At 45.7% G+C, this 15,654-nt stretch overlaps 1 protein-coding gene across 6 annotated transcripts in view; it reads left to right on the top strand.

The window, feature by feature from the left end:
• Positions 1-3,705: 3,705 nt before the first annotated feature.
• Positions 3,706-15,654, top strand: part of dnm2a (dynamin 2a) — a 41,665-nt gene continuing 29,716 nt past the window's right edge. For 2 of the 6 annotated variants that reach the window (XM_052041784.1, XM_052041781.1), the window contains exons 1-6: positions 4,077-4,332; positions 7,353-7,426; positions 11,245-11,394; positions 13,278-13,481; positions 13,981-14,079; positions 15,471-15,631. In XM_052041784.1, the coding sequence (XP_051897744.1) occupies positions 4,172-4,332; positions 7,353-7,426; positions 11,245-11,394; positions 13,278-13,481; positions 13,981-14,079; positions 15,471-15,631 (849 nt within the window). In that variant the 5' untranslated portion in view covers positions 4,077-4,171. Of the gene's footprint in view, positions 4,333-7,352; positions 7,427-11,244; positions 11,395-13,277; positions 13,482-13,980; positions 14,080-15,470; positions 15,632-15,654 lie in introns of all 6 variants that reach the window. The other 4 variants (XM_052041782.1, XM_052041783.1, XM_052041778.1 and 1 more) reach the window with 3 other exon arrangements.

The following is a 15,654-nucleotide window of genomic DNA, read 5'->3' on the forward strand; positions in this document are numbered from 1 at the left end:
CCGAGATGCTCTGTTTGGGTTCTGCCAGAATTGCTGCCTTCCAGATGTTCAAACTAAATGAGAGAGCTGAATTCCAGAGATGAGTGACTGCCCTTGATGTGAACTCTGTCTTTGACTGACTGAGGGAATTCAGATAAAACTTATCACTGGACTAAATGTCACAGTTCCAAAGAGTGTGCAGGAACAGAAGTAAAAACTGGTCAGGCCACAAGTTTGTATTGCATCCTAATCGCAATACTGTAGGAGAAAAGTGAAGGTCCCCTGAGTGGGTGCTGGTAAGATTCACTAGAATGGTTCCAAGTACTGGTGACCCCTGTGTTACTGGAGGGGAAGGGGGGGGGGGTGGGGGTTACATTCCTAGAAAATGCTCTATGTAACAATTTTCCATAATGTGAAGCTGTGTCATCTATGCATGCGTCAAGAAACCGGAGTTGGGGAAGAATTGTTTATTTTTGTGTAAATTCCATGAGGGTGAATTTTATTCTAAAATTTTGGTTATTTAATTCTGTAAGAGGGAATTTCCTTTACTTGAACATCTGTAACATGCAGTTTGCTTGTATAAGAGATTCCAATGATCAGGCTGGAGTGAAAAGCCTGGGGTTGCTCTCAGAGCAAAGTGTAGGGTGGATACTTGGAGCTGTACAAGCTTGTGAATAGTTTAGATGGGATAAGTAGACGTAAGCTGTTCCCATCAGTGATGGTTTGAAGACCTGGTGATGCAAATTTAAAAGAAACCAGGGTGACGTATACAAGGTGGTTGTCAGGAAAAATGTTTCTACTTGGAAAGTAGTTAGGATCTGGAATTAATAGACTGTACAGCTGATGAAAATGGACTCCATTAGTGCCTTCAAAAGGGAGACATGAGACTGCAATGCCGAAACCCGGAGCAAAAAAGCAAACCACTGGAGGAACTCAGTGGCTCAACCACCTTGAATATGTTGCCCAGGTTTTTAAATCGCCTCCTCTGACAGCTCATTCTAGATAACCACCACCCTCTGGACAACACTCAGATCTTCTTTAAATTTCTCCCTTCTCACCTTAAACCTGTGCCCTCTCGTTCAAGATTTCCCTGAGGAAAAGACTGTCTAGCTATGCCCCTCATAATTTTATAAACTTCTATAAGGTTACCCATCAGCTTCCCACATTCCAGTGAGAATAAACCATCCTATCCAATTTCTGCTTATAACTACAGCCCTCCATTCCAAGCAACGTCCTGGTAAATCTGTCTGCACTTTCTATTGCTACCACATATTTTCTCCAGTATGGCAACCAATCAAAACAGTACACAATACTCCCAAATGTGCTCTAACCAATGTTTGGTACAGCTGAAGCAAGATGTCCCACCCCTTGCACTCAATTCCTTGGCCTATGGAGTCAAGCTTACCAAATGTTGTCTTCACTACTCTTGCCACCTGTATTGGCACTTTCAGGGATCTATGGATGTGCACCTCTGGGTCCCTCTACATCAATGCTCCTTAGGTCCCTGCCATTTACTCCATCTGTTCTACCTGAATGTGACTTCTGAAGTCCGTGACCTCACCCTTATCTGGATTAAATTCTGTCTGCTATGGTTCTGCCCAATTTCCCAGCTGATCTATATCCCGCTGTATCCTTAGACACAATAGCACCACCATGAAGAAGGACAAGGGCAGCATGGAAACCTGCAAACTGCAGGTTCCTCTCCAGGTTACATACTCCCCTGACTTGGAACTTGCATCACTCATTCATTATAGCAGTGTCTAAATCCTGGAACTCCTATCCAACAACATTCTGGGAACACTTTAGTCAGAAGCACCTTGACAGTCCAAGAAGGTGACTCCTCCCAGCTTCCCGTGGGCAATTAGAAATGGGAATAAATGATGCTTACATATGAATAGAAGAAAAATCAGACTTGTTCTGTTATCTCATTGAGTTTCCAATGCACTAATTGCATGTGGCTATCAACATGGGACAGCTCTTGCCTTTGTGTCTGATGGATGACGGTCTTCCTTCCCCCAGCACTGTATTAGTGTGAATTATAGATCTGGCTTACCCAAGGTGGCTTGGTAGCTCTTTGAATTATTAAAATACATCCTGCATAAAATCCAGTGTTTGCAATCTACTACTGTAGACACAAACTGTGCATAACTTCTGGGAAAAGATGGGCTGAGCTGAGCTGGAAGACAAAAGACACTGCAGACGCTGGAATCTGGAATAAAAGACAGAACACCAGAATATCTCAGCAGGTCAAGCAGCATCTGTGGAGGCAAAAGGTGTAAGTCAACATTTTGGGTCGAGACCCTGCATCAAGGTTGTGAGGGTCTTCAAAGATTGCCAGTATATAGCAGTGCGAGTGGGTGGGGCGTATGATAGAGATTGGTAGGTGATAGGTGGAATGTGATAGGGAAGGGATGATGGCAGATGAAACCAGGTGATGGGAGGGGGATGGAAGAGGTGTACAAAGGGAGAGGAAAACTAAGTGGACAGGTGAGTGTGGGGGGGGGGGAGAACACTGGGGGTGTGGGTTGCTTGTAGTTAAAAAAATTCAGTCTTCGTACCATTGGTTATCACTTACAGCTGAGCCTGATGCTCCTGCTTCAGGCAATATTGTGTCAACTTTCAGATAGTGATTTTATAGCTGGAATATCCCTCCGGTGTGTCACTGCCACTGTTCCACTGCTTTCAGCCTGTCATAATTTCCTCCAGTTAAATAATGGGAAGAATCAAGCCATTATTCTCAGGCCTCAGTAAGATCACGGTTTCCCTCTCCACGCACTGTCTCAAGCTGTCGCTTAGGGAATTCCATATTTAGATCCAGCAATGATGAAGGACCAATAATACATTTTCAAATGAGAATGTTGTGCTGCTTGGAGAAGAATTTGCAAGTATTCCCACATGCTTGCTGCCCTTGTGTTTCTGGTAGTTGGTGGGTTTAGGTCAGAGTGACTGCTGTGCGTATAGTAGATGGTACAGCCACTGTATGCTATTGGTGGATGGACTGAATATTTAAGAAGATGGATGTGCGGACTGCTTTATTTCCTGAGGAATTGAACACTGATATCATTAGTGGATATGCCTGCTTCTGACCTTACTGATGGCAGGAAGATCATAAAGCAGCTGAAGATGGTAGGGCCTAAGAGAGCAGGGAAGATTCACCTCATCCAGCTGTAAGCATCTTCCTTTGTGGGAGGCATGACGCCAACCGTTGGAATATTTTCCTCCTGATGCTCATTGACCTCAGTTTTACCAGAACTGTTGTTGCCTTGATGTCAAGGGTAATCACTGTCAATCTTTGGTTCACGTTTAGCATAAGACCACGATGAAGTCAGTAACGGCGCTCCCAGTAACACTGCTTGTGGGTGAGTAGATTATTGGTGGGTCAATGCTCCTCCCTTCACGTTGCCACGATGGAGATGAGACTGAGTGGGCAGCAGCAGGGATTTCTCCTGCGGTTTGTGAGCAGGACGTGCTCCTGATCCGTCCCGTCCCCCCGTCCCCCCCATTGCCGGGCAGATGTTTTCACGGACCCGGCAGAGCCCCGACCGTCCGCCGTCCGTTCACCAAAGGCCGCTCCCTGCTCACTTTTTATTTGTTGGCGCTCCAGGCCTTAATCCCGGAAGTATCCGTCTCCATGGTAACGGTAAACAATCCGAAGCTACGTCATGTTGAAAGAACCAATGAGAATCATCGGGTTCCCAACATTTGAACGGCCGATTCGGGAGGGGCGAGGACAGACGTCGGGTGACCTCATCAGCATCCAATCGGAACTTTCTGTCATTTGATTGACGTCAATGAGCAACCGTTCTGCTGCAAGTAAAGCGGGACCAAAGGACGGAGGTGGAGCAGGAGAACCAATCACCAGGGGCATGCGGATGATTGACGTGAGCAGCAACCCAATAGCCGACAGAATGGACGACAAATATTCAAAATTGGGTATGGAATAACCCAATAGGACCCAGCAGCAGGTTGATTGACGGAAACCTAGACCAATAATATTAGGGCTACACGTGATTGACGTGAATGAAAACCCTACCCATTTCCGACAACGAAGGGTTGATTAGTTGGATGGAGATGATTGACACAGTTTGTGACCAATGGACGGTGTAACAGGTAGGGTGGGAGCGGAAGCGCAGGCCGCAGGCGGTGGGAGTCAACGAGTCCGGGGCCCGGGGCCGGGATCGCCGCCGCCGTCATGGGGAACCGGGGAATGGAGGACCTGATCCCGCTGGTCAACAAGCTGCAGGACGCCTTCAGCTCCATCGGGCAGAGCTGCAACCTCGACCTGCCACAGATCGCCGTGGTGGGCGGGCAGAGCGCCGGCAAGAGCTCGGTGCTGGAGAACTTCGTGGGCAGGTGAGGCCCCGGGGACAGGCCGAGGCCCCGGGGAGGCCCTGGCGACAGGCGGAGGGATCCGGGGCCGGAGCTGCCACCCGCCGCCCTGCAGTGGGTCCGAGGTGCGGCCTCGGCCGCTGGTCTGGCGCGGGGCGGGGACCCGCAGCTCCCCCATCGGTCACAGTGGGCGTCCCCCTCCCTGGAGTTAAATTCCGTTCCTCCCACTCGCCCAGCGCACCCCTCCCCTCATTCACACACCCCACCCACTCCCTTATCGCACCCCACCCAACCACAGCACGTATGCACCCACCACCCCTCCCATTCACCTACCATACGCATCATTCGTCCACCCCCACCCCTTTCTTTCACCCACCCACCGCACCCCTCTTGTTCACCCACCTCTTTCTGAGGGCTCACTTATCTAGTACCCGGGGTCACAATAAGCTGTCGACCATTTAGGATTGAAAATGGGAGAAATGTCCTTGCTTAGGACATGAATCTTTGGAGTTCTGTACTAGGCTGTGAAGTTTTAATGAACATGGAGTTCATTCAAAACATGAACAGATTTCTGGATATTAAAGGAATCTAGGGACATACAGATAGGATAGGAAAATGATGTTAAGGTAGAAGTTTAGGCACGACCTTGCTGAGTGGCCTATCCTTTCTTGTGTTAGGGGTACCTTGTTCTGGCTGCTCCACCCATGTCATGCCACCTCTAGGAATGAAGGAATCTTTGCCACAATATGCAACCCATGGAGATCGTGGATGACTGTGCTTCCATTCCGGTTTTTGTGGGCTGATGGGGCCAGTGTGGAAACTGCAGGCTCTCCTCCACAAGAGGGGGCAGGATGTGGTGGATAATTCTGTGAGATGGTGCACTCCTCTTGCTTGTGTGTGCTCCTGATGTAGTAGACTTGAGTTTCTCAACACTATCCCAAAATGCTTCATCCTCCACTTCGAGCGGTAGTGGAGCAGAGGTTCCCAGGTGCCTATGGGTACATTGCGATTTCTTCCAGGAAGCTTTGAGCATATCGTTTGAAATCTTTTTCGCTGTCTACCTGTTAATTTTTCTCTCATGACAGAGCTCAGAATAGAGTGTCTGTTCATCATCAGCACCATTTCTTTTACTCCCTTGTTTATAGCCAGCATCCCTTATAATGCCACAATTTGCGTTAAACATTCCCGGTGCAGCAAGTTTCGAGGTCCGGGTGAAGAGGCTTGCTTTGACTTTCTTGTCGACTATGTTGTATTTAACCCCTGGTCTTGTGCTCCTAATGGAAATACGATTTGTTAGGTCTGTGTTCTTCCTTCAAGAAAAATAGTCATATCTTCTATGGAGGTGATTCCAAAACCATTTGAATGCATCATCTTGCCAGAAACCAGGCTTTGTGAGTGGAATTGGGGATGTGCTTTGTCAGGGTTCTACCCAGTGTAATGTGGGTGAGTGGAATCTGAGGTCTACTGGCGGTAGTCAGAACAGGAATCCTTCCATATTTGCTATCTCTATGAAGGGACAGTTTCCAAATTTACAGAGGAGACAAAAGTAGCAAGGGTATCAAATACTCTAGGGAAGGTAATAGATGACTGCTGTAATTTTATCTGGGCTAATGAAGTATTTACTAAATGTTGAAACTTTAAAGGGATTAGAAAAGCACATTTTTATGGGAAGTGTTTGCATACCTTGGTGAGGGATTAGAGGACATTCAGTAAAATCTTCTCAAAGATTGCAGGCTTTGGTGACGAAAAGTTGTACACAAGTCAAGAGGACCCTGAAGTGAGGAATAGTTCTGAAAAGAGAAATGGGGGAAGCCATTTCCACTGGTTGGTTAGAGTGCAAAATTAGGAATAAACTATAGAAGGGAGAAGTTAGAAATTTACTGTCCACATTGGGACTTGGTGATAACCCACTTGTTGACCCCAAATGTTATAACCCATTCCCATGCTGCTAAACCTCAGCAGCAGTGATTCAATAAAGATTTCTAAAATCAAAGTGAATTTATATTTGTACAATAGAAAATGACGAGTGAGGAACTGATAGTTCCTGGAACTGTGGATGGTTGTGTTGGTATGGCTGTGCTGTGAGGTTTAGATGCATTTGGCTTTTTAAAATCTCATCACTGATCTTGACAATTTTTAAATTAATACTGATTCCCCAATATGATTTTACTCTGTGTTCCTCTCCATTTCAGCAATTATCTCACTTTTTAGGTATCTCTCGGCTACTGATTTAACGTGGCTGAGGGGATGGGTAATGGAGGGGCACTCTCTGGCTTTGGGTATGGAAAAGACTGAGAGTTGCTAATAATGATGAAGTTAATCTAACTCTGGAGGCTTATAAACTTGTATAGGAGTGTGAGTGCTGACCCAAACTCTAAAGTGTTGCTGCAGCAATCAGAGTGTGGCACCGATTGTTTGTTCGTGCAGCAGCCTGTGGTGTGATTGTTGACTTCAATTCGTGGCCTAAGGGATTTGATTTGGTAACAGCAGGTGCTGCACAGTGGCTCCTGTTAGGTTCATGTGGGCAACGTGTCTGTGTTGGGATGGGTGGCAGTGTGAGAGAGCAATGCAGGGATAGTGTTTACCCAGTGATGTGGATTGATTTGTTGTCATGTTACTTGTGGAGCCAGTGTAACTGTTGTGATTCATCTGGCACTATGAAAGGAGGCTGCTGGATCTTGAGATGTGACTGTCCTCCAGGAGCAGTCTGCTGCATTACTTCCTTGGCAGCCTGTGGTGTAAATATTGTACTTCTCCATTGGTGAATGTGTGCATGGACACATCTACCCTGAGCACTTGTGTGTATGTAAACTCCATGTAAGCTTTGAATAAGAAGCATATCAAAGTAATTGACAGTAAAGCAGTATGTTCTGTTTAAGTCTCGTACACAGCAACTGCCATAAGGGGAAGGTATTTGTGATTCTGTACTCTGCAGAGAGTGTTCTAGTCTCTCTGCTCTTGCTCTATGATTCCTCTTGCTCTGAATGATGACTTGTGATCACCATTCAGTGGAGGAAAGGCTCATTGATCTGTTCTACTTTCAGGGATTTCCTTCCTCGTGGCTCAGGGATTGTCACTCGCCGACCACTCGTTCTGCAGCTGATCAATGCAAAAACAGGTAAGCATGTGACTGTATCTGTGAATTTAAGATCTTAAGAAACGGGAGCGCAAGTTGGTCATATGGCCCCTTGAGTCTGATCAGCTATTCATGAAGGCCACAGCTGAACTGACCTTGGCCACGGCTCTGCTTTCCCTGCCTGATCCCATAATCCTCAACTCCCCTGTGGTCCAGAATCAGAATTAGGTCTATTACCTCTGACATATGTGGTGAGATTTGTTGTTCTGCCACAGCAGTACAGTGCAAGACATAAAACATAAAAATTACTATAAGTTACGAAAATAAAATAGTGCAAAAGAGTTCATGGGTTCATGGACTGTTCACAAATCTGATGGTGGAGGGGAGGAAGAAGCTGTTCCTGAATCGTTGAATGTGGGTCTTCAGGCTCCTGTACCACCTCTCTGATGCTAGTAATGCAACGGGCATGTCCCGGGTGGTGAGGATCCTTAATAATGGATTCTGCCTTCTTGAGGCAAGATGTCCTCGATGGCGGGGAGGGTTGTGCCCGTGATGGAGCTGACTGAGTCCACAACCCTCTGCAGCAAACCCGAAACGATGACAATACATATGTCAGGCTGGTGTTCATCAATTACAGGTCAGTGTTCAACACCATCATTCCTTAAGTTTTAATCAACAGGCTTCAAAATCTGGCCCTCTGTACCTCCCTCTGCAACTGGATCCATGACTTCCTTATCAGGAGACCACAGTCAGTGCAGATCGGTAGTAACATCTCCTCCTCACTGACAATCAACACAGGTGCACCTCAAGGATGTGTGCTTAGCCCACTGCTCTACTCTCTCTACACTCATGACTGTGTGGCTAGGCACAGCTCAAACGCCATCTATAAATTCGCTAATGACACCACTGTTATTGGCAGAATCTCAGGTGGCGACATGGAGGCTTACAGGAGTGAGGTAGATCAGCTGATTGTGTGGTGGTGCAACAACAACCTCACACTCGACGTCAGCCTGACCAAGGAATTGATTGTGGACTTCAGGAAGGGGAAGTCAAGAGAACACACAACAGTCGTCATTGAAGGGTCAGTGGTAGAAAGAGTGAGCAGCTTCAAGTTCCTGGTTGTCAACATCTCAGAGGACCTATCCTGGGCCCAACACGCTGATGCAATCATGAATAAGGAGCACCAGCAGCTCTACTTCATTAGGAGTTTGAGGAGATTTGGTATGTCACCAAAGACTTGGAAATTTCCATAGATGTACGGTGGAGAGCATTCTGACTAGTTGCATCATCGCCTGGTATGGAGGCTCCAATGCGCAGGATCGAAAGAGGCTGCAGAGGGTTGTAGACTCAGCCAGCTCCATCACGGGCACAACCCTCCCTGCCATTGAGGACATCTTCAAAAGGCAGTGCCTCAAGAAGGTTGCTGTAGATTACAATGGGACATTGATAGGATGCAGACCTGGGCTGAGAAGTGGCAGATGGAGTTCAACCTGGAAAAGTGTGAAGTGATACACTTTGGAAAAATCACATTTGAAGGCAGAATACAAGGTTAATAGCAGGACTCTCAGCAGTGTGGAGGAACAGAGGGATCTTGGGGTCCACGTCCATAGATCCCTCAAGGTTGCCACACAGGTCGATAGGGTTGTTAAGAAGGCATATGGTGTGTTGGCCTTCATTAGTTGTGGTATTGAGTTCAAGGGCCACAAGGTAATGTTGCAGCTCTATAGAACTCTGGTTAGACCACACTTGGAGTATTGTGTTCAGTTCTGGTTGCCTCATTATAGGAAGGATGTGGAAGCTTTAGAGAGGGTGTAGAGGAGATTTACCGGGGTGCTGCCTGGATTGGAGAGCATGTCTTATGAGGATAGGCTGAGTAAGTTAGGGCTTTTCTGTTTGGAGAGAAGGAGGATGAGAGGTGACTTGATAGAGGTGTACAAGATGATGAGAGGCATAGATCGAGTGGACAGTCAGAAACTTTTTCCCAGAGCGAAAATGGCTAACACGAGGGGACATACACGAGGGGACATAATTTTAAGGTGATTGGAGGAAGGTATAAGGGGATGTCAGGTAAATTTTTTTACACAAAGTGGTGGGTGCATGGAACGCACTGCCGGCAGAGGTGGTGGAGGCAGATACATTAGGGATATTTAAGAGACTTAAATAGCCATGTGAATGATAGAGAAATGGAAGGGAAGGGTTAGATCTTCGAGCAGGATAAAACGTGGGCGCAACATTGTGGGCCAAAGGGCCTGTACTGTGCTGTAGTGTTCTATGTTCTAAGGTGGCATCCATCATTAAGGACCCTCACCATCTGGGACATGCCCTCTTCTCATTACTACCATCAGGCTGGAGGTACAGGAGCCTAAAGATCCACACTGAACGTTTCAGGAACAGCTTCTTCCCCTCCGCAATCAGATTTCTGAACAATCCATGAACTACCTCATTATTCTTCTTGCACTCTTTCATTTATTTTTTTGGTAACTTATAGTAATTTTTATGTCTTGCACTGTACTGCTGCAGCAAAATAACAAATTTCACGACATATGTCAGTGATAATAATTCTGATTCTGAGCCTTTTGTGATCCTGTGTATTGGAGGCTCCATACCAGGTGGTGATACAACCAGTCAGAATGCTCTCTACTGTACATCTGCAGAAATTTGCAAGAGTCTTTGGTGACATACCAAATCTCCTCAAACTCCTAATGAAGTAGAGCTGCTGCTGTGCCTTCTTCGTGACTGCATCAATGTTTTGGGCCCAAGATAGATCCTCTGAGTTGCTGATGCCCAGGAACTTGAAGCTGCTCACCCTTTCTACCACTGACCCCTCAATGAAGACTGTTGTGTGTTCTCCTGACTCCCCTTCCTGAAGTCCACAATCAGTTCCTTGGTCTTGCTGACATTAAGTGCGACACCACTTAAACAGCTGATCTGTCTCGCTCCTGTACACCACCTCGTCACCATCACCAAACACCTATCTATCTTGGCTTTATATATATATTCAGTGATGCAGCTCCCACAGCTCCATGTAGAGAATTGTAAATAGTTATGAATTTATTTCCACTTTCCCCAATCTCCATCTCAGTTGGGCAACCCTTTATTTTGAAACCATGGTCCCTGCTTCTAGGCGAGGAAATAACCTTTCAGCATCTGCCCTGTCAAGCCCATTCAGAAACTTGTATGTCTTGATAAGATCACCCTGTATTCTTCAAAACTCCATGGGCCTAATCTACTGGACCTTTCCTTATGGCATAACTCCTGGGTTCAGAATCAGGTTTATTGTTTTCTTAAACAACAAATTTCACGACACATGTCAGTGATAATAAACCTGATTCTGATTCCGAACCCAGCCAAACCTCCCTGAGCTGCCTCTAAAGCAAGAATATCCTTCCTTAAATGAGAAGTACTCCAGGTGTCATGACACCTTGCAGCAGGACTCCCCTATACCTACACTTCAAGCCCTTTGCCATAATGACCAATATCCCATTTGCCTTCGTAATTACTTGATATACTGTGTAATAACCTTTTCTGTTTCATGTATGAGGACACCAAGATCCCTCTGCAGCACAGCATTCTGTAGTCTCTCTCCATTTTAAAAAAAACTATTCTGCTTTTGTATTCTCCATTTCAAGGAAGAGTGTTGCTATGATGTTGGGGCAGTGCTGTATGTGACTTCATTAGCCTATAGCTGTAGCTCAGATTGCTCATTGTGTAGTTCTAAAGCAACAGTGCTTCCTCTTACTCCCCATCGACCTTTGGCTCCTTGTGTGCTGGTATCTTTGTTGAAGGGTCTTTTATATTTGAGTACATCCACCCCCACTATATTGGGTCTGTGTCTGTATAATGGTTTGCTTTCTCTTCAGAACATGCTGAATTCCTACACTGCAAGGGGAAGAAGTTTACAGATTTTGATGAGGTTCGGCAAGAAATCGAAGTTGAGACAGACCGAGTCACAGGGAGCAATAAAGGGATCTCACCAATTCCTATTAACCTGAGAGTGTATTCTCCACATGGTGAGTAGAATCTTCATGCTGTTTGGCATGGGTACTCTAGAAACTCTGGTGAACCACACCTGGCTTTAGATCTGTCTGTGGAGGGAGTATTACCGACAAGTTTCTGTTTCCTGAGGGGATGCTGCCATCTGTTAAAGGGATAGTCCAGATAAAAAAATGATGAGCGTTTGAGTCTTTGCGGAATGCAGGTAATGTTTAGAAACTGATTTTTGTTGTGTGTTATGTAGATGCTGGCTCAGCAAGTAAAAGAAATGTAATTACTACCATGTGGACTAAGTGATCACGGAAATTGGCTGTGGTGCCTGAGTTCCAGCCTGAAGTCCTACTGACTGAAGCCACTGGCTTCGAGTTAACGAATGGTCTTATGAGTAGGTGTTGCACCAACACAGGAGAGTGGTGGCAAGACCAAACCAGCTGTTGTGCCTAGTACACAGTTATATCAGAGAAAGAGTACTGACAACTGGTGAAGGATGTAGTTAACTTTATTTAAACTCTTATTTGCAAAGACAAAGTACAAGCATTTACAAGTTGCGGAGTATACTACCCATCAAGACACGAGTTGACCAGTCTCCGATGGGTGATTTTCCTTTGTTCTCAAGTCCCAGATTCGGGTTTCGTCCTTTAAGTGTTGGTCCAAGGTTCTCACTGCATTAAGGTTCTTGTGCTGTTCCAGGGTTTGGTAAGGAGTTAAATCCTATTGCCAAGGCTCTTCTTCCTGTTCTCCTCCAATGAGTCATTAGTCCGGTCTGGATTGGACCCATTTTGTCCATCTTCATTCTGTTGCCTTTGGACTATGGGGTACTGTGCTTCCACCTCCATTTTCCACTTCAATTGTGTAGAATTCTAGTTACTGATATGGAGCAAATTGGGTATACAGAAGCTTAAGATTGATTTCTCCTTACAGTTCAGACAGGGACTTCATACCTCTCATGTCTTTGGTCATCACATGGGTCTCACCATGTAGGTATTTTGCTGTTTTAAATTAGGCATCTAGTTATTTTTTTTATTACCATATCATGGCTAGCTTTTCCGCCTGCTGCTGAGACCTTGGATGCCGTCAGAGACGTCATAAACTAAACCCATTGTTCCTTATCTCACTACAACGAGATAGCCAGTTTCTTTATTAGTAAACTCCTTCAATGCTAGAGGTTCCCACCTTCAGTGAAGTTGTTACGTCTTGCTAATATTTAGCATTCTTAGAGATCTTAGAGGGCAGGGACGGTAGTGTAGCGGTTAGCGTAACACTATTACAGCACCAGTGACCTGGGTTCAATTCCGGCCTCTGTCTGTAAGGAGTCTGTACGTTTTCCCCGTGATTTCGTGGGTTTCCTCCGGGTGCTCCAGTTTCCTCCCACGTTCCAAAGACTTACTAGTTAGGAAGCTGTGGGCATGCCGTGTGGGCGCCGGAAGCGTGGCGACACTTGCGGGCTGCCCCCAGAACTCTCTACGCAAAAGGTGCATTTCACTCTGTGTTTTGATGTACATGTGACTTTTAAAGATATCTTATCTTATATTATCTTATCTTCCTGGACCATTAACTATCTTTATATGAGACAATCTCCAAATGTTGATTCAAACTGAAAGTTCTTTCCATTCTGTTTTCCAATGGTTGTTTTAACCCTTTGACTACTACACCAGAGACAGTTGTGTGTGACTGTGATCTAAGCACCTTGGCCGCCTTATCTCTAGAATGAGAGTGGTAAGTGTGTGGATGGTGACGGTCTGGTGTCAGGTGGGCTACATTGGCCCTGAACAAGGCAGGTGCTTGGATTGGGTAGGGGGTGCCTCCAAGGTGAGGGTTGGTTTGTCTTTAATAGTATGGGCTTCTGGTAGTTCGAGTTATTATTGGTCCTAATTCATCCACTTGTACTCTCTGTTGCTAGTTTTAAATTTGACTCTGATCGATTTACCGGGTATCACCAAGGTGCCAGTTGGTGACCAGCCTGCTGATATAGAGTATCAGATCAAGGAAATGATCATGCAGTTCATCAGCAAGGAGAACTGTCTCATCTTGGCCGTCACTCCAGCAAACTCTGACCTTGCCAATTCAGATGCACTGAAGATTGCGAAGGAGGTGGACCCACAAGGTAAGGGTGTTCTTCACCTTCAGCACCTACAGTACGGGCACTGGAGACGGATTGTTGATAGTCAATACTGGAGAAACTCTAATTAATAACACAAGCATGCTAATACATGTTTGGATCTGCCTCGTATTGGGAAATATCCCTAGTCGTGGCAAAGGTGAAAGGATTGCCTTAAACCGAGGAGTGTGCAGGAGTTTATTTGTCTGCTCCATGGCTGCATTAGTTCACCAATATTCCAAGGCCGCTAACACTCTCACGTATCTCAAGGTTGTGTTGACGAGTGATATCCTTGCGACCAGAGTGTCCCCAATGTCCTTGGTTTATGTTGAAGTCTATCTGAGGTTACTGACTGGGGAACTGAAAGTAATGCTAGAGCTATGCAGTCTGCTCAGGAAGTTCACTTATAACACTACTTCCAGCTTCTAGGTTTGCATTTTCAATCAGATGAGACTGACCTTGTTGCAAAATGAATACTCTATAAAGCTCTCCTCTCTCTGTACAGGTTTGAGGATCATTGGTGTGATCACCAAGCTGGATCTGATGGATGAAGGGACCGATGCAAGGGATATCCTAGAAAATCGTCTCCTGCCTCTTCGTAGGGGTGAGTGGAGCACAGACCATTTGACACGACTGCCCTGTGCCAGTGTTTGCGCTCCACACTACTCTGTGTTGATGGTTGTGCTTCTTCTGAACACAACCTACTCCTCTTTATCTTATCCTATCATTGTGACTTCTGATCTTTTCTTTTATCTCTTTATCTAGCTACCCCTTAAATGTTTCCCCCTCAATCACCCTGTGTGACAGTGAGCTGACATTCTCTGGGTAAAGTTCCACCAGAATTCCCCATTGGATTTATGGCAACCATCTTGTATTCTCTACGTGCAAGTGAAAATGCACTTTCCCACCTTCCGTCCAATCCATTTGCATCCTTAAAGGGTAAAAGGAAAGAGAGCTACTCTGTTCAATAATTTCTGAGAGAGAGTTTCTCCACAAGTATTTGACACTTGGGAACATACTGTACAATAACAAGGATGGTGTTAATGACCCACTGCTTCGTCTAGTTGGTCCCATCACCCTACCTAAAATCCCTGTTGCTTATGAATATCAAAGACTATGTTAATTTTTCTCTCCAAATGCTCTGTACAAATGATCACTCTGGTCCTGAATTCCCTACCTGCTGTAAGAGGTGCTGTGTACACTCAACACAGATCCAGCGTGGAGATTCAGAAGTGACTTCCATGTGCTGGCTGCCCTTTCCAGACACCATCTTTCATGGTTCTCCATGGGGAAAATAATCGCCTCGTGGATAGATCTATTCCTATCCTGCTTCAAATTGGTGCATAATGTGTGACCTCTGGGATGGTTCAATTCAGTTCCATTCGATGGGCCATAAGCCGCCGTCCCTTGCTACCTTTTTACCTGTACTTACCAGCCGATGGGGTCCTGAGAGCTGCCTTTTCATCAACTGCAAGCCAAGGAGCTGCACAGCGCTGTGTTTTTAAAAAAAAACTTGCCATGAACTAATGGGAAGGCGATCTGCTCTTTTGGAGACACAATAAGGTTAATACTGTAAATTTGCTCAGTGCCTGGAAATGTGGTCAAACCTAGGTAGACTGGTGCCTTTTGTTATCCAGGACACCTGTGTATAGAGCCTTGACATTGGAAAAGCAAGATCCATTTCCCCTGCCCCGCCCGGAAGATATTCAAATCAGACCATTTACAAAATGATGTGATGTTTAAAGATACCAAAGAATGCAAAAACAAAAGTCCACTTATGTATACTTGTTTTGAACAGTTAAGTTACCTGAAACTTGACCATCAGCTTTGGTTGTTCCTCTGCTTTCTGCTGGAAGACAGCAGAATGTTGGTGCTCCCAGTTCAACACCAAGAGCTTGTACGCATACAGTACTAAAATCAAAAAATGAAAGGTGTTCTACCAAAAGTGAGACTCCCTCCACTTGTTTCTGTCATTTCTGTTCCTATTGTTCACAGGTTACATTGGTGTGGTAAACAGAAGTCAGAAAGACATTGATGGGAAGAAAGATATTCGTGCAGCCCTTGCAGCTGAGAGGAAGTTTTTCCTGTCACACCCCTCCTACAGGCATATGGCTGACCGCATGGGGACTCCGCATTTGCAGAAGATATTGAACCAGGTGAATGGCCTGGAGCATCATAT

Source organism: Pristis pectinata, chromosome 31, assembly GCF_009764475.1.
Source record: "Pristis pectinata isolate sPriPec2 chromosome 31, sPriPec2.1.pri, whole genome shotgun sequence".
Lineage (NCBI taxonomy): Eukaryota > Metazoa > Chordata > Chondrichthyes > Rhinopristiformes > Pristidae > Pristis > Pristis pectinata.